Here is a 24,778-nt window from a genome sequence, read left to right as displayed (position 1 = left end):
CTCCCATTATCCTTGACCTTTGGCCATGCTAGCTGAGGCTGATGGAAGCTGGGGTCCAACAACAGCTGGAGGACCACAGGTTCTCCACCCCTGCTCTAACAGCTAAAGCATACAAACAAATACCCCTTCTGATACACCAGTTGCCAGGCTTGTTGTATTTCACTCTGCAGGTAACAGACTGAACACAACCCTACATGCAATATACCCTATTCACTCAAACCTAGAATGCCTGTGAAAAGCCTGATTGAAGCATCTTCTACTTTTCTGCTGGTATGGATTATTTTGGGTAGGGGAGCCCTCAGCCTTCACCCGCAATACGAAATGGTGCATATTAGGGATTCTACTTGTCTGTTTTAGTTATGAGCACTCTTGTGTTCCTTAGGAGGAAGAGAGTGCCTCCTGCCTCCTTTATCTGAGACAAGAGGCAAAATACGATGTTATTTATTTATGCTATTCTGTGCATGAGTCACCTAATAAAAAACTGTTCTCTAGGTGACATGCATCCAGACAAATAGATAAAATTAAAATGAACAGTAAAACCATAAATCAGAAAAACCAACACAGCAGTAGATAAAATCTAGCCATAAAGTCTGACGCTGATTAAAACCTCCAGCACCAACCCAACAAAACTCAGGTTCAAAAACCAAAAGCCAGCCATTATTCTGAACTGACTTAAATAGAATATTATCAATGATGTTTAAGGGCTATTAAGTTGGGTAAGTAACTTACTGATCCTGGCCGGGGCACTGGCACCTCCCCAGTGTACTGGGACCACTTGCGGGAGGAGTCCTGGTATTCCATGTAGGTCCCTTCGAAGGCTGCCCGCACTTCAGAGATGTTGTATCGGCAGATGGCAGACACCTCCATGCTCCTCCTGAAAGGCATGGTGACATGGTCATAGCACAGGACCAGAGCCTTCCACTTCTTGCTAATTCCTCTGGGTCCACAGAAACCAGGCATGGGAAACCTGTGGTGCTCCAGATATTGCTGTACTCTTTAACTCTCATCAGCCCCAAGCAGCATGGCCAGTGGGCAGTGATGATGGGAGTTATTCCTTGGGCCACAAGGAATCTGAAGATCATCTGGTTTGACCAACAGGGAACAGGTTTCATGAACTAAACCCAGATGGCTCAACAAAGTCTATGACGCTGCATGTTGGAGGAGAATGTGATAAATCCTGGGTATTGTCACTAGCCCACTTGACTTACAGGAAAATTATTCTCCTGTCCCAGATAAATGGATTAGATAGCACCTAAGATTGGATACGCAGGTGGCGCTGTGGGTTAAAGCCTCAGCGCCTAGGACTTGCCGATCGAAAGGTCGGCGGTTCGAATCCCTGCGGCGGGGTGCGCTCCCGCTGCTCGGTCCCAGCGCCTGCCAACCTAGCAGTTCGAAAGCACCTCCGGGTGCAAGTAGATAAATAGGGACCGCTTACCAGCGGGAAGGTAAACGGCGTTTCCGTGTGCGGCTCTGGCTCGCCAGAGCAGCGATGTCACGCTGGCCACGTGACCCGGAAGTGTCTCCGGACAGCGCTGGCCCCTGGCCTCTTGAGTGAGATGGGCGCACAACCCCAGAGTCTGTCAAGACTGGCCCGTATGGGCAGGGGTACCTTTACCTTTACCTTTAAGATTGGATAAAACCTGGCCCATGAATGAAGCACCCCTGCCCTTCTCTGCAGGAAACATTTCTTGTTTCAGGGACAGGCAGTAGCCTTGAAAAAAAAAGAAAAGGCCACAAGATCACCTGCAAGATCTATCTTGGCTGTGGAGAGTTAGGTCATGACTACAGGGTTCTTAAGTCTAGCAGTTAGCAGCAGTTGTTTCTACTAGTAAGGCAGCATTCTAGCAACCTTTTTCCCAAGTAGTTGGCTGCCCAGGCACTGCCCCTTTATAGCGACTATGCCTAGAACTTTCTAATGCAGGGTTAGACAACCCAAGGCCCGTGGGCTGGATGCGGCCCAATCGCCTTCTCAATCTGGCCTGCAGATGCTCCGGGAATCAGCATGTTTTTACATGAGTAAAATGTGTGCTTTTATTTAAAATTTATCTCTGGGTTATTTGTGGGGCATAGGAATTCATTCATTTCCCCCCCAAAAATATAGTCTGGCCCACCACATGGTCTGAAGGACGGTGGACTGGCCCACAGCTGAAAAAGGTTGCTGACCCCTGCTCTGTTTTGGCAGAATGTGGGTGGAACCAGACTAGCAGCCTTTGGTAAGGGAGAACAAAAGAAGCAGTTCAGGAGGGAGTAGCTGCTAGGCGACGAGTGGAGATAGAGAAACACGCATATGTAAAAGTTTTAAAATGTTTTACACATTTATATTAAAAGTAATTGAACAAGTTATTTTAAAAAGCAGGAGCAGCTGCTGGTACAAACAGTTCTTATATGCCTCACTATAGATCTGGAGTGTCCAGATCCACAAGAGGATGGGGCTCCTGTAAGTTTAATGGTTGTATGGAAGAGGGAGTTTCAGCAGCTACACCTCCTGAATTTCCCTCTTCTAAAGGTAAAGGTAAAGGTACCCCTGCCCGTACGGGCCAGTCTTGACAGACTCTGGGGTTGTGCGCCCATCTCACTTAAGAGGCCAGGGGCCAGCGCTGTCCGGAGACACTTCCGGGTCACGTGGCCAGCGTGACATCGCTGCTCTGGCGAGCCAGAGCCGCACACGGAAACGCCGTTTACCTTCCCGCTGGTAAGCGGTCCCTATTTATCTACTTGCACCCGGAGGTGCTTTCGAACTGCTAGGTTGGCAGGCGCTGGGACCGAGCAGCGGGAGCGCACCCCGCCACAGGGATTCGAACCGCCGACCTTTCGATCGGCAAGTCCTAGGCGCTGAGGCTTTAACCCACAGCGCCAACTGCGTCCCTCTTCTACTCAACAGTTAAAAGCGCAGTTGCTCTGTCCTTCTGTGCATCTGGCCAGCTGATATGCAAGGCACTGTCATCCGCTACCCAAGACTCCACTTGCCTCTGAGAACCTTTGCTTGAGGCAGCCAAAAGCTCTGGTGCCATAAACTGTGCAAAGGTCTGAGTGACAGGGCAACACCTTTAATCCCTTTCACTCTCTGCTGCCAGGCGGAGTTTGGAAGAGTAATCAGTCCCTGCACCAAGATGAAATGGCTCACTTGAGTTCCCTATGCAGAAGGCTTGTGCAGCTCACCCCTTTGTTGGGAGGCTGTATCTGAGCTGCTATTTGACATTTTCTGCAATGCCCCCCAATGCAGTACTGCTCTGAATCATTATGGGCCCAGCTGCTCAGCACTGCATTGCAGTGGTGCTGCCTGGTACTTGCTACCCCATTGCCACTGCTGGGTAGGTCTGCTGGGGCCTGCCAGCTGGCACTCTCACCTTTAAAACCTGGAGCCAGTCCTGGTATTCTGCCTGATTCTGTATCTGAACAAGACTCTCTCTCAGGGTCCCTGCCCTCTCTCTGCAGCTGTATCCCCAGCACTGTTTTATCCTCTCTATAAACCACTTTGAGTATTTTTTAAAAACAATCTAGTGATGTATACATATTATGAAATAAATAAATAACAAATAATTCACACCTGTCCTTGCTACCACTTACTGGCTATCATTGCATCTGTCTTCCTGCTATCCCTCCATGAACTTCCAGCCAGTATTTGGAAAATATTACTTTGCACCTGTGTGGCCTTTCTGCACAAGAGATACTGGACTTGGGGAGTCTGGATTCACCATTAGACAGGGGAAGTCCGCCTGCCCCAGGCAGCAGATTTTGGAGGTACCATTAAACAACAGCAAATTGCTGTCACAATAGCAACATTTTTATCTTCATTCTCAAACACCAAAATATTTTGGGCCATCTCCAACTGGACTCCTTTATCCCTGTCGTGTTAATTCATGCTGATCCTTGCAAATGCTTGCTTCTCCTGCTGGACTTTGTGCTGTATGGTGAGTTCTTAGTTTTGCACTCCTCCCTGGATTTGGCAGTGGTCTCCTTCACACACCCTGCTCTCTGAAATTCTTCTCAGTGCAAAGCCAGATCAAGAGAATAGATTCCGAGTAAGTGGTAGCTTTCGCTTCTCTGACAAATGAGTCAAATGACTTTCTGTCACGAGCAGGATATTCCTGTGTAATCCTGGAGGTTTCCTCATTTCCTGTCATTCTGTGGGGAAGACTGTCTGCCCTGCAAAGCCCCCTGGTTTTCCTTCACCGTCACATAATAGCAACAACCAGCTGCCACTTCTGCCCCAGTTCTGTCTCTTTAACCATTCCCCTGACATCCCCGAAAAGGCCACGTGCAAAATACCCTGTACATTCTCAATAGCCTTTGAGATGTAACGGCCAGTGCTCATTAATAAATGCCTCTGATGTTCAGCTCCCCTCTCATGAGGATGGTAGCTCAGTGGGTGCCATCTTGCTGCCAGTGTGAACCTTCCACTTGATAAATGTTACAAGCACAAAGCTACTAATTAGCTGAGGACAACTTGTTAAAATTCATACTACCATTAAAAACTAACAGGAAATGCAAAAGGCTGGCTATGACTTCAGACTGGGCTCAGTCCACAAGCAGTGAAGTCGCACAGCACCTATTGCTGTGGTTAAAATCCATATGGCGAACAGTTTGGCCCTTGCTCCCAATTAAGCCAAAGTGAGCCCTTCCAGAATGCTAAGCTGACTCCCCTTCCCATCCCACACCACCTCCTGCATATGCAGCTATTATTAATCTATTCTACGGATGCTCACCAATAGGACTTTTGTCTCACAAAGTGCTCAGAGTGTCCCATCTGTTCCTTGCCCTCAGCAAGAAACACTCAGGCAAACTGAATCTGTCACAAGTGCCAAAATACTTACAAGGGCAAGGAGGATTTTGCTGGCAACCAAACTGAAAGCCTCCATCCACCATCACACCACTGACTGGAGCTCAAGTGGGATGAAAGCATCAGTGGACCCCGTCCAGCTTAAAAGCACAGGCAGGCCAGCCTTGGAAACAGAGGGGCGAGCCTCCTGCCTCACTCAGAAGCAGAGGGCAAAAGTATCTGAGAATATAGCAGGTGGTACTAGCAGAGCCAGCACAGTCTTAGCAGCTGAAAGCCTCTTTACTCTGAGGACCAACTGACAATAGCATTCTTTCCATTCAATGCAAGTTGACTTTCCTTTGGTGTCTTTTATGAGGCTTTGAACAGTGTGGCGTATGCTTGCATTGTGCCGCAACAGGCACTGAAAACCTTTCAGAGGTGGGGTGAATCCATACCTGTTGCCTTGGAATACAGAGACTGAACCAATTTGCCCAAGTGAATGCAGATGCTCCCTGGAATGCTGAAATGCACAAGGCCAGGTTCCCTTGCTTGAACAGCCTATCTGCTCTGTTTGTGTCCTGCACCATACTGCAAGTCAAGTTCTGCAATGCAGCAGGCAGGAGATTGAGAACCACATTCAGTACTCAAGGGTACCATGACACGTCCTGCGCTGTGTTCTGTACCATTACCTAATAATCCCTAGCATTTAGTTTGTCTTTTTTGCTGGTGGCAGCACATGGAACTCCATGTATCTTTTCGGAACAGTTACAGTTACTCGAGTACCCAACACACAGTTAGCATGCTTGGCTTACCACTGTGCTGATAAAGTGAATGTTGCATAGAAGACGGTGCTCCTCCAGTCGCCACCATCCAGACTGAAAACATCCTTCAGTACCTCATAGTAAGGAACATAGCAGGCCAACCTTGCTTTCATGAAGGATGTCCATTTCCTCTGGAGAATCTTCTTGCCACCAATATCATTCTGGAATGCAGAAAAAGAAAGAGAGGCAGAGGCTAAAGCCAAGTCCCATTTCAGTTTATATCTGTTAGGCAAAGCCAAGCACAAGGCCAACTCTGATTCCAATACAATGGAAAGGTCCCATTTGAACAGTTTCACCGTGCATGAAAAGCCCATGGACAGTGGGGGAGGGAAGCACAAATGAGCAATCAATAGTTTTGTGGCTCCTTGAAGACCAACTATTTCATTATGGTACAAGTTTTCATGGACTATGTTCTGCTTCATATATTTTATGAAGCGGACTATAGGTCCACAAAAGCTTATGTCATAATAAATGTGTTTGTCTTTGATGTGCCTCAAGGCTCTTTGTTGGTTTTGCTGCAAGAGGTCTACCCCTCTGGAAACTGTGGTCATAAACAAAGGGAATTCTATATGTGAACAGAACGTTCTGCACTAATGTTGGTTTGCTCCAAGCTGGGACCAAGGTCTTCTAGGATGGCTCCAACTCATCTTCAGTTGGAGCTTTACTGAAACAGATCAGCAGCTTCTAAACATTTACATCAAAATCATTTAAATGCACATCACTTGGGAAACTACATGGGTCTGCTTATGGCATCTGAAAACAACCGCCTATTAACAAACCAGGATTGACAACTTAGTTCACTCTAGGAAAGGCTCAATATTTTTTCAAAATTACTGTAAAACGAGCCCCCTGAACATCTCTCAGTGCTATAATAGGGTAACTAATCTGGGCTGATCTTTCTGAAAGCAAGTGTTTCTGCCTCCCTGTGAGTCAAACACAGCAAGACCAGCGTTTGGAGGAGGATTGAGGCTTGATCACCCCTCCCCCCCCCCCGTAGTGACAAAACCCAGCGATCAGAGCACAATGCCAAGGGAGCTTGTGTATTCCGGATAAGACCGTTCTCCTTCCAAGATGCAACTGAAGCCTCAGGCCCTGGAGAAAACAAGCAACACCTGATGCCAAAGACACAGGGCTCTGGGTGTAATGGCGCACATCCCTTTCACAAACGGTTGGCACTAATCTCCCTTGTTGCTTTGTTTCTGTTCGTAAGAACCTGGTTTCCAATTTGATTGTACATAGTTTTAACATCCTGCTGCTGACTCTTGTTTCTGCCTCCCTCCCAGCGCTTTCTCCCTGGGAACATACTTATGTGCAGTAATCAAATAGCCTCTTAACCTTGTGATCAGGCACACATCTCAAGCTCCTTAAATCTCTCGTGGCCAAGCTCACTCTCCAATTCCTCTCTCTCTCTCTCTCTCCCTGCCTGCTCCAATTTGCTGCTGCTGCTGCCCTGGTTACAAGGACTGAGGTATAACCGGCCAAGGTGACTGATGCATAAATTCAGAGCCACAAGCAGAGTCCTGGATGCTCCCAGGGCCCAGAACCATCTGTCAGAACAGCTGAAAGATGGATCCCATGCAGCCTTGTTGACTCTGCCCTGCCCTCACTTAGATGCACTTGGAATACTCTGGCTTTCAAGCCACCGAGGCTTGCATTCATAAGAGGTTGGGGGTGGGCAGCATAGCCTCCGTGGGAACGTGGGTTTCACTGCAGAGCTGGCAGCACCCAGAGGAGAATCAGTGGAAGGACTTCTGCTTTGACAAGCCTCTCTCTCAAAAACCTTGTGAGCACCAACTCCAGTGCTAACTGCCGCAGTCACTAGAGTGATAGGGCTCATTCTGGGGCCAAGGGCACCTTGCCATGAGCACATACAGAAGCCTGTATCACCTCTATCTGAGCTATTTGTGCTCTGGCATCACATGCAGAAGAGATTCAGTGCTCGTCCTTGCAGTATACTGCAGTTGGTTTGGTTAGCCCTTTTCATTTATCACATTTGCATCCCTCCCCCCCCCCAGCCTGCCACCACCCTCAAGGCAAGGGCAAAACTAGGTTTTCTTTCACCCGGGTTTAAGACCCAGTTTGGCACTCCCCATGTGCATTTGTGTATACACACACACACACAAACAAACACACATGCTGAGATCCTCAATGGTGCCCCTCTGGAGGTTTCACCCGGGATAAAAAAATCTAGCTAGCTTCCCCCGCACTGGAGCTATAGCTCTTCTCAAGGAGTGCCCAAGGGACTATTTGGCATTATCCTTGCAACAGCCCTGTGAGATAGGCCAGGTTCAGAGTCAGGGACTCTAAAGTTTTCTGGCTGAGCAGGAAACCTAGGTTTTCTATCCCAAGCACGTGTGTTTCCTCCTAAGTCCCACTGAACTTGGTGAGGCTTATTTCTGGGTAAACATGTTGGGGTTGCTGTATTTTGAAGGGGGGGAGAGACACATTTGCCGACATCTGCTTTTAACTATGGATCGCTATGACGACTCTACCCATGAAAAAGAGGACGTGTCCTGGAAAAAGAGGACATATGGCAACCCTAGTTAGGATCATACTGCAAATCTCCCTGGTCCAAACTCAGCCCTCTGTACAACACTGTCTCTTCCTTTCATTTTGGATGCTTTGTGGCACCTAAGCACCAGTAGCTAGTTTTGCTACAGCAGTGAACAACACAAAGGGGCCATGGACACTACCCATCTCAAGAGACGCAACAGGGTAATCAGGATAGAACAGTAATAGGCTAACAGGGATAATCATGGTTATATTTGCCACAGATAAAACTTGTGAATAAGGCTTTGCAATCTAGAACTTGAGCAATAAAGGGCTTGGCAGCGTGCAAAGGGAATCTACAGGTGGCTGAAGCAAAGCACCAGGTCCTTGCAGGGCTAAAGCTGAGGCTCAAGCCTCCACAGCTACATACTGGGCTGACCAAACTGCACTTCAGCCTGCACCTCTCAAGTTGCTCTCTGCACTGCACCCCATCAGGATCTTGCTTAAGAAGTGGCCCTGCTCCCTTCAGTCAAATATTCAACTCTAGTTTTAACTGAAGATACACACCAGGCCTGAGCATCACCTGCCAGCACATGCAGCATTCAGGTGCAAAAGCAAGCTGCACCTGCTGAATTTCTCTCTTGCGCACAACTATTAAATGTGCAGGAGCCATCTGGTCACCCTACCAGGAAAAAGGGCCTTTGGGTCTTCATTCATTCATTCATAACTTGGATGAGTTACTACCTCTCCCTATAGCCTTTCTTGGGGTACTGATTCATATATATGAGTTGCCTGAGCCTCTTTATACATAATGTCAGAGATGTGGGTTGTGTGCGTAATTCAGATTTTAAATTTTTAACATTTGAGGTAGTCTGTCCCATGCAAGGCTGGCTCTATGTTCAAGATCCCCAGGTGCTATTATCCAATGTTTGGGCACTTGGGCAGCCAAGCACCTGGGATTTTTCTAGTGTTGCTTGATGATACTTATCTGCATAGCTGTCAGGGAACTGCCATCGGAGCCAGAGGGAGAGGGAGGGCTCCAGAGGGATTACGGAGAGCATCCCAGGAGGGAGAGAAGCAGCCCATCTTTTGGGGAAGGAAATCAGTGGAGAAGGAGGGCAGATGGGGGAATCAGCGAGGTGGCTCCATGACTCCTCGCCGGAGACCAGCGGGGAGAGCACGGGTCCTCCGCTGCCCACACGCTCCCTGCGCAGAAGGCTTCCGCGCAGGGAGAGTAGGCGGAGACTAGGCGTCAAAGAGCTTCTTTGCTGGAAGAAGTTCAAGAAACGCCCACTGACGGATTCTGCCAGCGACTGAGACAGCCACGGGTGAGTGGCTGTCCGGACAGAATAGGGTTCACCCAGGTAACCCAGCCAGGTGTGGCGACGACTTACGCACAAGCAACCCCTAGAACCACAGCCTAGTTCTTTTTCTTTGAATGTAGAAAGTCAGCCATGTGTCCCTAAAGGTCCAGTGTATAAACACCACTTCAAGAGTAATGTTTTTGTTTGACCTTTCTGAACTGTTATTTTTTTTAAAGACTGGAAATGACTTGTTCAAAAATTGTTTAGATTTCTATATTGCCAAGCCATGGGAGAGAAGAAAAAGAAAAGACGGGAGGGGGGGAACCTACATATACTTTTGCAAGGGATAAAGCTGTCAAAATAGAACAGGGAGAAACAGCTGGGGGGGAAACCCTTGCCTAGGACTACATCCTTGATACAAAGCTTACCCCCACAATTCCTTTTAACCCAAGATATCAGGATGTCCTGCAAGAGATCTTCCATGACACATCTCATTTGATCCCAAGCTCCCTTTTAAATTAATGACACCATAACTTAGAGGGGCATTTTTAAATGAGGAGAAAGAGTCTCCCCACTACCACCAAGCACTCCTAGATAAAATTCTGAATTAATCCTCCTGGTGCCCTTCAGCACACTCAAGCTTTTTCCAACACACCAATCTCTTTACCTTGCACACTCGAGCCACCCTGGCTACTCTGGGCACTTGTGCCTTGTCAAATACAGAAGTGCTCTCCTCTCCTGCTCTCTCGGTGAAGAAGTAGTAGATCTTGTCATCATCGCCCACAGGGTTGCGCACACTCTCCCTGACCAGCACGGAGGCCACAAACTCAGCATCTGAAAACACCAAGGAGAGAGGGAAAGGGTTGGCACAATATTTAGGGGAGAGCTACCAAAGGAGGCACTAGATGGTGTTCACACAGCAACTCTAAATGATCTCAAGCCTGGGTCTCATGGCTATGGGATAGGCAACAGAGAGGGGAACTAGGAACAAACTGGGTTCAGATCTATCCAGGAGTCAGTTAGGCTCCTTTCTGCAGTGGAATAGGACACGCTCTGGCTTCAGAGTTGGGAAGAGTACTACCACTATCTTACAAACACAAGACTCCCTCCACCTCCAGTGTGGGAAAAGACAAGAGATCCCAGAGGTACTGCTCTGGGATTAGTGGGGCTTACCATTCAACCAGTGCAAGGGGGATTCTTCAGTCTTCAGAATCCTCTGGTGCCTGTTGCGTCGGATGTCTGGCAGGCTGCGGAATTCGTAGCGTGTCGCCGTATATAAACTGCCATCTGCGAGACAATGCAGCAAAAGTAGTAAGGAAAGGCCAGTTTTCTGAATGGTTTTGCTCACGGATGTGTCTGATCAATATCCCTCTAACAAAGCTTGGCCTGAAAGGCTTCTTTCCTTGTTAAGCTAACCCTTCTGCACCTGCTCTAAGCAGGAAGAGCACACCCTTGATAACAACCACACACCCGCTCCCGAGATTTATTGACTTTGGCCATTGTGTGTGCCGGTGCATAATAACTCCCTTACAGAGCTAGGTACCAAGAGAGCATTCGAGGAATAACCAGAGCATCACCTACCCATGACTTCCCTGTCATTTTGTCATGCAGCAGCACCTGGTTGGTTTATGACTCCGGCCACATTTAGAGTGGAAGAGAAGCAACCGCACCATGTGGCTAGAGAGGCCGAGGTGCTGCACAGGCAGGGAGATTACAGCTGCTCTGACATCAAAAAGAGCAAGGAAACTTAAGTGCTGGAAGGGATGGGGGAGATGGAGATGCAGTGGGCCCTCAGGTGATGGATGACGAGCGAGCATGGCCTTCCTCTGGAGCACCACACCTCCACTCAAAGGAGGCACTGCCTGCTTTTCCCACTCCAGCTGGATTCCAAGCCGAACTGTTATATGGAGGAGAAAGCACATACATACCCACAATGAGACCTGTGTAGCCCCGGGCAGGGTCGTAAGGGCATTTTTCCTTCCCTTCCTCAAAGTGAGAGGGCAGTGTGAACTTGTTGGTATCCTGCAGAACACAAAGAGAAGAAACAGATCAACCTCTGGGCAGGGGAGCACAGGATTTGCTTGCATCCATTAAAGTAATCAATACCTCTGATGATCCTTAAGACCAAAGGCCTTCACTTGGAAACAAACAAGTAGGACAGTTCTTTCAGAGGGAAGAGAAGAGACAGGCCTTCAGGACCCGTCAGATCCTGCTCTCCAAAGGTAACAATGGGATGCTCTTTGTGGCAAAGACTCTCATTCCTTCACAACCCTCATTGCCCAAGGGTCTCCCACTGAGCTGAAGTTCCAGTAGTGCTGATTGCTAGGTCTAGGCCACATCCACACCGTACACTTAAAAGCACAGTTGTTTTTTCTCAGCACTTAGTTGACAATTCCGCAGTAATCTTCAGCAGCTTGTCATATAGGTTGGTGGTATTATGCCCAATGTTCAGACGAGAGGTCAAGGTTCAGAGAACAACGGCTTAGCTCAGATGAGCCAACAAACTCAAGGATGAGCTGAGATGTGAATCAGGGACTGCCAGCTCGTAACTCATGCTCTGGGCATTACAACTTGTTGCCATTTTTATATCATTATCTTCACAACAATCTCTTGAGATCACCCACTGGGCTGCCACAGGCATGGAAGTTCAAGGCTTAGCACAGATCTAAAACCGACATCTGCCACTTCCAAAACTTAACGCTGTGCTCTGCATCACACTGATTTAGAAACCTGCATGCGTACCATCACAATGTACACAACAGAATCTGGATGTTTGGTGAAATATTTATTTATATGCCACCTTTCCACAGTGAGCTGTGTCTAAAGTGGCTTACCACAAATACACACTTATCTTAATTCAAAGCACTGAGGTGGTGATAAACTGTGTCCAGTTGCTTCAGTTTCTATTTTGGGCAATCAAACCATCCAATTCTCCACTGAGAATATAAACAGTCCTTTGTTTTATGTGTGTTTCTTTCGTGTTTGATTCCTCCCCCCACCCCATCCCATTTAAGCTGGTGTCAGTGAAGGAAGTGTGTTTACACTGAAACGCAAACACTGATGGGAATGCATCATAGCTTTATTCCAACTTCATGGAAATGTTTTCACTGATCTCTGCCTTTCCTAACTTTCCTAAAATAACTCCAGTAACTCCCTCTGATTATAAAAGGAATCCAAATACCAAGCGCCAAAGAAGAAGCCTGATCCTATGTATGCTTGTTCAGATTTAAAGTCTTGATATCTATGTGACCAATGGAGCAAGTTAAGTGTGCATGTCAGACAACTCCAATTACTGAATCGCCAACTGGCTGCCAGGCGCAATTCAAGGCACTGGTTTTCACCATAAAGCCCTAAATAGATGGGACCAAGATAACTTAAGCACTGCCGCCTCCCACCTGAACCTGCTCAATTTCATCAGTCTTTGGAGGAGATCCTGTTCAATTTTCCATTTGTAGGGTAGCCCTCTGTTGTACAAAACAAGCCAGGGATCAGGTCCAAATCTTATTTCATTTTTTAGTGATTCAGGAGCTTCAGTCAGTTGGATCTGAACTTTTAGCTAAAAGAAGCAGGACCATTTCTTGGATAGGATTCTGATTATACCGTAATTCTTGGCTCTGGGTGTGGTGTGCAGTTCAAAGTGCAAACTAACCTGGGAGAGCAGTCTATACAAACATGGATCCCAATATATAGATGCTGAACTCTGAGCCTCAGCTTAGCGCTGACCCGAGATAAGGCAGGTGAGCACGTAGAACTTCTTGCCTTTCACCAGTCCATGAAGACCTACAGGTTTTGACAGACTGTGTTTGTGTGTGTTTTAGCATCAGTCTGAATCTAATGTTGTTACTGGGTTTTCTTTCTTTTTGGTCTTTCCACTGGCTTTACATTTTGCTGCTGCTTTGGTTTTCTCTTACGTTGTTTTCTTGTTAGAGTTAATCTTTATTTTATTTTTGCTTCTCTGTTGGTCACCATTTGATATTTTTTGAAAAGCAAGATAGATAGCAAAAGAGGATTGTGGTTGATTGTAGCATTCCAACAGCAGAGAGTAGCAGAACCTGCTGCTGGCTAACAAATGGCAACTTTTCCTGCTGTTCATAGAATCCATAGATCAGTCAAAAATGCTGGGCTCTTTTCCAAACAACTTATTTCCAGCAGGAGACTAATGCATTGGAGGGTGCTCAGATGAGAGCACCAGGCACTTGTGGAGGGTTTGTTTGTAAAGAAAAGAGCAGGAATGCAAGGAATTCTTTAACAGTTTTGAGAACAGGTATTATAAAGAAAACCCGTGCTCGGGGAGGGGGGGCGCGGAACAGAGGAAATTATTAAACCATCAGTGATGTATGGTACTGGTGGCTTTTTTAAAAAGTGAACAACTCTACTGGTAAAGCAAAGAACAAGAAAGAAGAGGTGGATGAAGGGGCTGCTAAACAGCAAAGTCTGTGAAGGTAGCTATCCTTCAGGAGCCTCTTATGGCCCAATCAGTATCATAACCGGTAGGCTTTGGGTATGATTCAGAGATAATGGATATAAAAAGGAGGCAGCTTGTGTGGAAAATGTCTTGGCCAGAGCAGATTTTCAACCCTAACTGTTGGATTTAAGCCTTTAGTTAGGCAGAGATGAGGCTAATGCTATCAATGTGTTCTCTTTCAAGCTGCCCGGCTTTGGAAAGGAGACCTCTGGGACAAGCTTCACAAAGCCCAGCTACTTTGAAGAAGCTATTCAAAGGTCACACATGTATCACAGTTTAAGCTGAGGCTGGGGTAGCGCCACTGTAACTGATTCTAACCCAAGTGTATTTTACACAGAGATGCAGGAAGAGAGGCAATTGGGAAGTGAAGCTAAAAATGGCATGCAGAAATGTGGCAAGGCACAAAGATGAGCACAAGATAGATGAGGCTGTCCAGGGCAAGCTCTGGATTATAGAAAATGTTATTAAAATAGAAGATGATCCATCTAAATGACTGTTTGAACAGGTGGCAGGTATCTAGAGGCTGCAAATTGAGGGGGGAGGGGGAACAGCATCTTTGTTAGCCAGTATAGATGATTAGTTCAATGAAGGATGTTACCTCCTTGTTTCTATGACTGCTGCGACTCTGGGGAGCAACATGTTTCGAAGAATGAGGGCTGGTGGGACTCTGACATCCTGCATAAACATGCTGAGGAACTAGTACAGAGAGGTTCTCTAGCCAATGTGATCAATCTAAAGGTGGAATGCTCTCTGCAGAACGGCCAAATTAGACTACAGAATCAATCACAATGTTCTTTGACCAGCATGACCAATAGTTGATGCCACTGGTTTTATAATCTCTCTTCCTGAAAATATGGCCACTCTTTAACTCTGGAAGAGCTAACACTTTATTTCCCAGAGAGATGTTCAATTATCATTTGACAAATTTATCTAAAATATCATGTGTTGGTGTCAATGACAAAAGACTACATTCTTGCTTTCTGATCTTTGACCCTAACACTCAAAACATCACAATAATAGCTACCTGCTGCATTATTGGAATTCTAAGGCTGCATCCTTAAATAAATTTACTTAGGAGTGAGCAGCATTGATCTGTACAAGACTTTGTTCTGAGTAAACTTACAAAGAATTGCATTGTTAAGTGTGGAACGTGAATCAATAATTAAATAAAAAATAAACTCTGGGTGAAAAACAATCATTGGCAAAGCCAAACCTGGACATTCTCCTATTGGTGGTCCAGCCCTGGAAAGTGAAATTTCACTAGGCTCCAACAATTAGTTTTGGAACAAAATAGTAAGCCTTAGCTTTTTGACTCTGCTGCTTTAAGCATGATGCAGGAAACACTATTGGGTGGTAGAGGAAAGTTCAAATAAGTCACTTGCAGTACTGGCAACAGAGCAGAGGTATGAGTTTAAAGTCCTCGATCATCAGAATAAAGTGTTCTGGTGAGTTGCCTAAACTGACAAGGTTCTCCCCACATACATCACTAGTAGGGCGATGTGCCTCAGGTAGGAGGCCTTGCCATCACTGAAAGGGTACAGTTTGCCCCTCTGTTCTTTTTTATTGCTTTCCTTTTATTAATGTCTGTCTTCATAAAATGAGAGGCAAATGCTTGTACACAAATTAACAAACTGCAGACACTTTTTACTAAAGTCCATTCTTGCCCCAAATCCAAAAAAAGGGAGGCAGAAGGAGGAGGCCCGTCATACAGCTCCAAAGCTGTGTGCTTTTGGGTCTGAACATACATAAAGAACCATTTAAAAAAGCTAAAGGATCCCTGACAGTTAAGTCCAGTCACAAACGACTCTGGGGTTGTGGTGCTCCCAAGGCTCAGTGGTTTAGACCACAGCACTACCCGCGTCCCTAAAGAACCATTAAGGTAAAGGTAAAGGTACCCCTGCCCGTACGGGCCAGTCATGTCCGACTCTAGGGTTGCGTGCTCATCTCGCTCTAGAGGCCGTGAGCCGGCGCCGTCCAAAGACACTTCCGGGTCACGGGGCCAGCGTGACGAAGCTGCAGCTGGCGAGCCAGCACCAGCGCAGCACACAGAAATGCCGTTTACCTTCTCGCTATAAAGAGGTCCCTATTTATCTACTTGCACTTAAAAGTGCTTTCAAACTGCTAGGTGGGCAGGAGCTGGGACCGAACGATGGGAGCTCACCCCACCGCGGGGATTCGAACCGCCTACCATACGATCGGCAAGTCCTAGGCACTGAGGTTTTACCCACCCGTGTCCCCAAACCAAAAAACCATTGCATTGCAACAAAAACAAATGCTTCAGGAAAGATGGGTTCTGCTAACTGAGAAACAGCTTCATAATAACACCTCCATTATCACCCCAAATTGCCTGCAAAGCTCTTTAAATGGCTTGCTTATCAAAGCTCCTTTGTGTATCCAGCCGCTAGCTTACATTGATGATGATTTTCTATTATATCTCTAGTATGAATGTGTATCTAGTACAAGTGTGTATTCTTACCCTCCCACCAAGGAGCTCACGATGGTGTATACAAGGAGCCCAGGGTGACCTTTAATCCCTCACAACACTGCCACGAGATCATTAATGAACCACATGGCTGAGTAGGGATTTTAACCCTGGGGCAGGAGTCACCTAACCAGCACTATAAGTGGAAGCCCTGCACAAGGACTTCTGCTTGCACAACAGGGCTTTCTCCCCCACCTCCCTCCATGTGCCCCCAATTGACTCTGGGTCAGGAGAACCCCCACAGCAGCACGCAGGGGGCGGGGCGGTTGTCATTGGCAAAGCTTGCACAGATGAAACAACTGGAAGAGTGCAATGCAGAATTCCACCTGATTTCCCAGGTTCCAGTCCAATATTCTATCCACTATGCCAAACAGCAGGAAAGCATCCCAATGTTAACACATTGAATGTGAATTTAAAGGAAAGAAAGAAAGGGATGCTTATGCTTCTCAGGGTCTGCCTATGATGAAAGACAAGTTGCCACCCCCTTCCCATGTAGAGAAGCAGAGTCGAATGATAGTTGAATCTTATTTCCAGACTTGCGCAGGGCACACACAGTTCTGTCCTCCACAGAGGGGAACAGGGGGAAGGGGCTGCTGTCATAGAAATTTGTATGATTATATATTAAAAACTAATATAGAAATTTAATTAATAAAAAAATAATCAGTGCCCCCACACTAGGCCACCTGAGATGGTTGTCTCATTGCTAATGGTAGGGTTGGCCATTTCCTTTGGTTCTTTATGCGGACAGTATGTTAGCAAACCCATGGGCAAGGCACCTTAAAGGATCAGTCCAGGTTCTTAGGCTTCCCAGAAATCAACAGCCAGCCTTGGAGAACAAAACACCAGGAAAAGAGAGCCTTCCCACAGACCTCCCTCCTTCTGGCAGGCAGTAAAAATTAGTTCTGGTCTTCATGACCTTTCCATTCCTTGGCAGGAATTACTGACACAGGAGCCAGGATTTGGGATTGGTTTGTTGTCCTGGATACCTACCAGTTCCATGTGCAGAAAAGTTAATCTGAGTGATTTTCAGTTGGTTTCTGACTGGCTAATAATATTGCACAGCTTCTGGAACCAAAGGGCATGGCTGACATCTGGCTGTCAGTCAGTTTCAGTGCAAAGAGGGACTCCCAACAAGGCAGTGGAGGAGATTCTTTTGCTTCTTTTACTCACAATGTATGTGCAGAGCGGGTGGAAGGCATATGTGCCACAGGCATACAGGTGGGTTGTGTTCAGCCGTTGCAAAAGCTTGACATGGTTGTAACACTCTGTCTGCAAAAGAGGAAGGGAGGGTGTCATTTGCACAAGAGTCCTGACAATGGCCTGTTCATCAGCTACAGGCACAAACAGGTCAGTAGCAAAGGAACAGAGACAAAAAGGCAGAGACTTATGGAGCACATACCTTGTTGTTTTTGCCCTTTTTTAGGCAGTCTCCCCGCTTCTCAGGAGAGGCTTCCCAATCAATCTACAAAGTTAAACACAAAGCAGGATCATTATTCACTGGGGCATCCCAGCCCAGGAAATAGTGGTGGAGCGTGACATTAAGAAGCAAGCCCCATGAAACTCACAAGAGCTCTTCAAAGTTCACACTTCGCCTTCCCCCAGAATAAGTGGATTTATTTAAGTGCAAAGCGGGGGAGCGCTGCAGATTTTTGTAAACCATTTGCTTTTAAAGGTCCTTGGCTGAAATGAGAACCTGGCTGTTACAAATACCATAAGGAAGCAGCAGGGAGAAAGGGAGAGGGAAGGAGACCAAAAAAGCAAGTGGTTTTCAGTAGAGGGTGGCTGCTGTTTTCATTTTTACATGGCTCGAGAGCTCCCTTCTCATTTTGCATAAAAAACAAGGGCACAGAAAAGAAACTGTACTGAGAATGTTATACCTGGTAAGAGGCACCAGAGACTTCCAGGTACTTTAAAGGACCTTTGTGTACTTCAGCAAAGGCAACCAATATGGTGCCCTCAAGGTGTTGTTAGACTCTAACTCCTAGCAGCCCCAGCCAGTATGACCAAAGGTCAAGGGTAGTGGGAGCTGTAGTTCAGGAACCCATTGGCTACCAGTGAGGGTTGGCCCCAGCCCATTCCACTAACATGGGAGGCAGACAAAAGGGTCCATATCTGTCTATATCTGTTGTGGAAACTAGATTTGATGACAGATGCATCCATTTTTAATGAGGAGGCATTTATCAGTTTTTCAGAACAGATTGTTTTCAGTGTATCTCTTGGTGACTCTAATGTAACAAAGGCTGCATGCAGGCATACATTATTCCAGCAGTGAGTCTGCTGTGGAAATGCACTCATCACATATTTTACACATATGCAATAAGATTCGGGGTGAAATCTAGTCTTCTACTTTAGAGCAGAAATTTTATATGCACAGCACTGATTGGCCATTTGCTGACTCAGTCATGAAGCCATGGTCCCTCCCCAATCAAACCAGATTCTAAAGTTTAAATAAAGAGAAAGCTGTACTTGTTCTTCCTTGAAGGTACATATGTAGCCCTAAATGGCTTTGGAAACCAAAATTTGCAAAGGGAATTAACTGTGAACATGCCAGTGGGATAAAGCTGCACTTACTGTCCGATGGGAGCCATCAGAAACGTTGCTGGAATTTAAGGAGAATATGGCCCCCCTGGCCCCAACATAAAGAATTCCCTTCTCATCCTCTAGCAGGAGGGTAGTGTAGTTCTGGGCATGGCTGCTAAAACGTCTTACAGTGGTCAAATCTACGGAAAGAAACACAGGCTGTTTAAAAAGCAAGACCACAGAGGTTTCTTGGGCACTCCAGATACCCTGGAAGAGGCAGCTGAACTGAAGGCTCACTATTGTGCTGTCCGACATCTGAAAGATTGGAACAGAAAAATGCAAAAGTAAACCAAAATGTGAATCAGGACAGAGTGTGGAAGTTGATCACTTTCAAGGGCGTCCAAAAATGATTTTCAAATATTATCCAATATATGCAGCAACTTTGGAAGGGGGGAAAGCCTTTAAACCTTTCCATGGATCAACATTTAACCCAGAGATTCAAAAGATACAGAGCCTGCTCTTCAGCTCAATTACAGTAAATCAGAGCACTTGGATCTTAAAATGAAGTGCAGAGCCTACTGCATGCTTAATTGGTGGAAAGTCTCGCTGCATACACTGGGGCTTATCCCCAAGTAAGAATGCAAAGGTTTGTAGCCTTAGTCCCACTATTGACGTTAAGAGGGATATGTAGAGGGATCAGCCCATATGTTCTAACTTAACTAGTTTGTGCACCAGGTTGATAATGTTCTTCATTGGGCCAGAAAGGAAAAGATATTGTGAAGCCTCTTGTCATGTAGGCAATTGAAAGCATGGGTGGAGAACACATAGTAATTAATTTGAAATAGTGAAGCTGTCTGATATGGCTCTGAGCTGTTGCTTTAGGAGGATGCAGACCTGCAAGGCACACCAACAGGCAGCACACTTTTAAAAAATATCTCTAGACAGTATACATATTGAAAAGATAGGTACTGTTATGAACCAGTCCCCTATTAGCATTGCAAGCTTTCCCCAGGAGTTCCTTGTCAGATAAGGCAGTTCTCGGTTTTCCCACAGATCCTGAGGTTGCCATAAGAACATAAGAAAAGCCTGCTGGATCAGGCCAATGACCCATCTAGTACAACATCCCAGTCTCACAGTGGCTGATCAGATGCCTGAAGGCACCAGCATTCCTCCTCCACCCACTGCCCGTGGTTTCTAGCAACTGGTATTCAGAAGCATACTGGAAGATAAGGGGGGCATGACCTGCTACTTGGTGTTTCCTCTTCTCTTCATAGAGAAGGTGAATTTTGTTAGCAGAATATTACATTTCTCAAACCCAATGCATTTCAAAATAAGCCAAACAGAATTTTTATAATGCAATGGTTTGAAATTTTAAATGGATTATTACAAAGAAATATATATATACACATATAGGATTATGACAAAGGGATATTGTGGGGGGCCCAAAATCTTAAAACAACATTTAAAGAAACAAACATAACTAACTACCAAAAAGATGTCAGGTTTGAGGTGTTTTTACAGACTTAACAGCTCATTCCCACGCATGCTGACTCAGAAATCCCATTGTGTTTAATGGTGCTTACTCCCCTGGGAGTGTATTTAGGGTTGGCGCCTTGAGCTTACTTGGGAGTCAGTCCTAATCAACTCCATGAGCCTTACATTAGGATAAGCTTGACTAGGATCATGCCATTAACCACAAAAACAAATTAAACAGAGGTTCTAGCTAGCTGCTTAATATAAATCCCTCATATGTTTCAAGTTGTAAATCAAGCTGCCCAAAACTGCACAGCTCTCAATGTTGCCTATGCGGTAGTCATTCCTTTGGCTGGGTCAAAAATTACTGAATGGCTATTCCCTGGATCAACATTATAAATTAATGGATAAAACTGCAAATTGGGCAGTAAATATTTTGAGTACGAGTTCACCTTGCTTAAATTGGAAGTATACTGGCCCAAACCTATTTACAGTACTAGCTTTTTTTTTTAAAAAAAAATACTATTTTATTAAAGCTTTTTCATAATATAGTAAGATAGAAGAAACTAAGGGAAACAAAAACAAAAACAGAGAAAGGAGAAAGAAAAAAGAAAATGCAGAGTCCTCTCTCAAAGGAAGTTAATCCTTGTCTCACCCAGGAAGTGGTGGACCCTCTCACCTCTCACCTGGGAGCTGTCCTTTCTTCTCCCAGTCTTTCACCTGAGGAAGTCTTCCCTTCCCTGCCTCTCACTAAGTAGCCTTCCATCAACCATCTACCCCGTGTGTGTGTGTGTGTGTGTGTGTGTGTGCGCGCGTGCACGCATGCACGCACGCGTGCATGTGTAATCTTTGGACACCAATAACAGCCCAGATCAGAGGACACCGGAGGGGGGGGGGAGGGGGGGAGAGAAGCTGCACCTTTGCTCAAAAACTAAACTCTAATTTTCCTCCATGTTGATTATGGGCATCCTTACTAGATCTCAATGCCTTCAACATGAATCTTTTTTAAAAAACAAAACAAAACAAAACCCGACTGCTGGCTTTTTGTCATCATTGATCCAGTATCTGCTGCATCTCAAGTTCCCATTAAAACTGTTTTAGTGTGCGTGTGATGACATCTGAAACTGCTTTTCATTTGAAAGATTGATTATGCTTATATATCCAGTTCTTACGAACAGCTTCTACTGGTTTCCCATCCGAAGGACACTAGCAATTCTGCAGCCTCAGGTGTTCCCAGGCCACTCACTGGACCCCTGAAGCTGCTCCCTTTTGCATAAGTATGTTTTCTCCCTTGAAGGTGGACTACAAATTCTAAGGTCAATCCTTAGAGCCTTCACAGCCAAAGCAACCCACAAAATAGCAGCACAGCTATCCCTAAGTGGCAGCATATCCTATGCCTATCTACACAGTCCAGTTGAGTTCTGTGGGATTTACTTCTAGGTGAGTAGGCACAGCATTGCAGCCTAGATGTCTTAGCCCACACTATCTGGTCCCTTAGTTTAGACCCCAGAAAACACAAGCATCAAGCTGTCATGTTCTGGGATCCCGGGAGCTGGCCGTCCACCCAAATACCCCAAGTGTAGTCTAAAGCAGGCGAGAACCAAGGTTCAGAGCAGCAAACAAGAACCAAAGATAGGGTTGCCATATTTCAAAAAGTGAAGATCCGGACAGGAACGTTGTTGACGTATGGCAACCCTACCAAAGAGGCAACTATATAGTCCAGGTAAGGCACTTTACACTAGAGTCAAGTGGCTAAACTAAGGAGCTAGTTCTGAGGATAGGGTATTAAAAGGCCTGGTGCTCTGAGACTGACCCATAGAGTCAGCTGACTGGATGTCCAGATTAGCGCTGCAGCCTTGAACTCGAGTCTGCCAGGCTCATTAAAGGAATTGAGCAATGGGGAGCAGGAGGTAAGCTGGAAGCCCTGGTTTGACACACACACACACACGCACACGCACACACACACACACACACACACCTAGACTTCAACTTTATTGCTTGCACACCGTGACCTATTCTGGTTTTTCGTCTCTCTCTGGCTACCTCATGTCCCAAACTCTTCTGTTGTGGGTATCAATCAAGAGTTTGAACAGGCCACGCAGAAGAAATGCTGTCAGAAGTTATGCTCTGTATAACAGTGAAAACTGATTATGGAAGATTCCTTCCAACTTACAAAAGCCCATATTTTTCAAAGGGAATTTCAAGTATACCATGGAAATGCATGTTTTCAGGAGCCGACGTGTGTGGGCGAGTGAATGAAAGGGAAGGTGGATAAACTGAATCAGTATCTGACTGCTTGAGAATGCGAGTCCTCATTCCCTATGGGAGCACTGAAGGAAGCAGAAAACCATATATAAATATACCGAGGCAAACCGTAATACACCCAGAGGAATTTAACCCTAGCCTTGTCCAAGCTGCAGTGAAAAACCAATTGAATTTCCTCCAGTTGTTATTAGAGCACCACGTTTTTATAGCAAAAGCACCCCTTTCAGACAAGTGCCTAAACTCCTACTGAAAACTGATCAATATTGTGTTCCAACCCTTCATATATAGCCTATTAAGTGAAAATTAGAAAGGGGCACATCCACACTATACATTCACAGCACATGGCTTCCCCAAAGCATCTTGGGAATTGTAGTTTACACCTCACAGAGCTCCAGCCCCCTGCACCCTGCATTACAATTCTCAGGGAGTATTTGGGGGAAGCCATGAGCTGTAAATGTCTGGTGTGGACGCTGTGAGCAAATAGTGTTATACACTTTGCCTCGTAACATGTAAGAAAATGCTTCCATACATTCATACAGCCATATCCAGTCATGTCTTCTTCCACACAATCACACTGAGCTAAGGGAGGTAAGACTTGCTTTCCAAACCACAGTCCCTTGAGGGAAGTCAGGGACAAACCAACAATCTTGATTGGGACACAAATGCCTGAGGCAGATAGCTGCCTCGATAGTAAGTGCTATTTATATCCCTTACCTAGAACTGCTCAGGCTGAGTCACCAGAAGGCCAGTTCTGAGCAGGGATGGCAGGCTGGGAGACAGTTTGAGGTCAGGCAGAGTCCTGAGCCCTCCCGCTTTCACAACCATGATTTCCCCTCCCCACTCCTGGTCATTTAAATGCCTGTGGCAGAAGAAGGTGAAAGGCACTTCTGGCTTATCAGTGTTTTCTCTCCCTTGCAAAATGCCAGTGTTTGCTCCTGATTATTAACTAGGCTGCTGTAAAAAGAAGTCACAGCTGTTTGGAGGTTAGAAGGTACCATGTCAAAATAAGAATAATACCACTCAAAATTCAGCTCAGTTGGAGAGGTGCAGCTGGAAAATTGTGTTTATTGTTGTTTATGATGTGAGTGTAGTAAAAATCTGCGAGGGATCACAGGAGCGTGACAATGACAATGCTGTTAGAATGCAAGATCTGCGAGAAGAAAGTGACAGAAATTGAGCATTTTTTTAAAAAAAAATGAAACCCAATTAACATGCAATAACAAGGAGCCAAAGAATCTTATTTGCTGGTTCACATCTGCATAGATATAATTTAATTCTTTTCTATCACTTGATGACTTGCAACCAAATATGTGAACTGATTCCCTTTGAAAACTTCCGTATTGAAGTACTATCTGGGATGGCTCATTCACATAGCTTCATCATCAAATGACACATGTACACATGTGAACTGGCCCTTTGATATTGGTTGGTTTATTACACAAACTTTACTTTTTGTGTGATCTGATTCATAACCCGGGAGGGAAGGGAGCTCAGCAGGAGAAAACAATGTCTTCCAAAAAGTCATCTTGATGCAAAGCATGGGCTTGTGAGCTCCACTTCTTAACATCATTCTTCTATTTGCCAGTATGTTAACAAAGGGCATGCCCCACCCCGCTCCAATTCATTTTGCTGAACTATTTCAGCATTGGTGGAAAGAATCCTTAGCATATGCTGGAAACTGAAAGCAACAGGAGGAGAGGATGAGTATTTGAGCAAAAAATAGCAAATTGTAACAGAGACCACTGCAATATTTGCATTTTCATTCTATATACTATATTCTAGTTTCTTCTGTTAGTCAGCAAACTTTGTCAATCTGTGTCTGCAACTGTTATCTGGAACCTCTAACTTGAACCCACTCCATTCTTTGCTTTGGAAGCCTTATCAGAAGCTGCTGCAGGAGAGGGACTGTGGGCAACACTATGAGAGGAGTGCTTCTAGGACTAAGGTGAACCTGTGAAACTCCCTTCTTACTTTTTCTATTGGATGCAGCATGTTGTTTAAGCAATCTTGTTATACTGATAGTTTTTTATTTTGTATGTTTTTGTTTTGCCATGTTATTCCATCCCATTCCAGGGGTGGAGTTCACTGATCCTCCAGATGTTGTTAGATCTCAACTCCCAACAGCCCCGATCATCATGGCCAATAAGCAGGAATGATGGGAGCTGTAGTCCAGCAACAGGTTTGCCACCCCCGGTGCTC

At 45.7% G+C, this 24,778-nt stretch overlaps 1 protein-coding gene across 4 annotated transcripts in view; it reads right to left on the bottom strand.

Moving 5' to 3' along the window:
* The window catches only part of SEMA4G (semaphorin 4G), a 102,753-nt gene that overhangs the window by 7,588 nt on the left and 70,387 nt on the right, over positions 1 to 24,778 (bottom strand). For all 4 annotated transcript variants that reach the window (XM_079977424.1, XM_079977427.1, XM_079977426.1 and 1 more), the window contains 8 exons: positions 18,893 to 19,041; positions 17,721 to 17,783; positions 17,492 to 17,590; positions 11,303 to 11,396; positions 10,548 to 10,661; positions 10,042 to 10,208; positions 5,572 to 5,741; positions 730 to 874 (listed from right to left, as the gene is read on the bottom strand). In XM_079977424.1, coding sequence (XP_079833550.1) covers positions 730 to 874; positions 5,572 to 5,741; positions 10,042 to 10,208; positions 10,548 to 10,661; positions 11,303 to 11,396; positions 17,492 to 17,590; positions 17,721 to 17,783; positions 18,893 to 19,041 — 1,001 coding nt within the window. The remainder of the gene's footprint in view (positions 1 to 729; positions 875 to 5,571; positions 5,742 to 10,041; positions 10,209 to 10,547; positions 10,662 to 11,302; positions 11,397 to 17,491; positions 17,591 to 17,720; positions 17,784 to 18,892; positions 19,042 to 24,778) is intronic.

The sequence above is a fragment of the Podarcis cretensis genome (genome assembly GCF_951804945.1).
Source record: "Podarcis cretensis genome assembly, chromosome: 5".
Lineage (NCBI taxonomy): Eukaryota > Metazoa > Chordata > Lepidosauria > Squamata > Lacertidae > Podarcis > Podarcis cretensis.
Note: the sequence above shows the minus strand (reverse complement) of the source record. Positions and strands in the feature narration are given on the sequence as shown.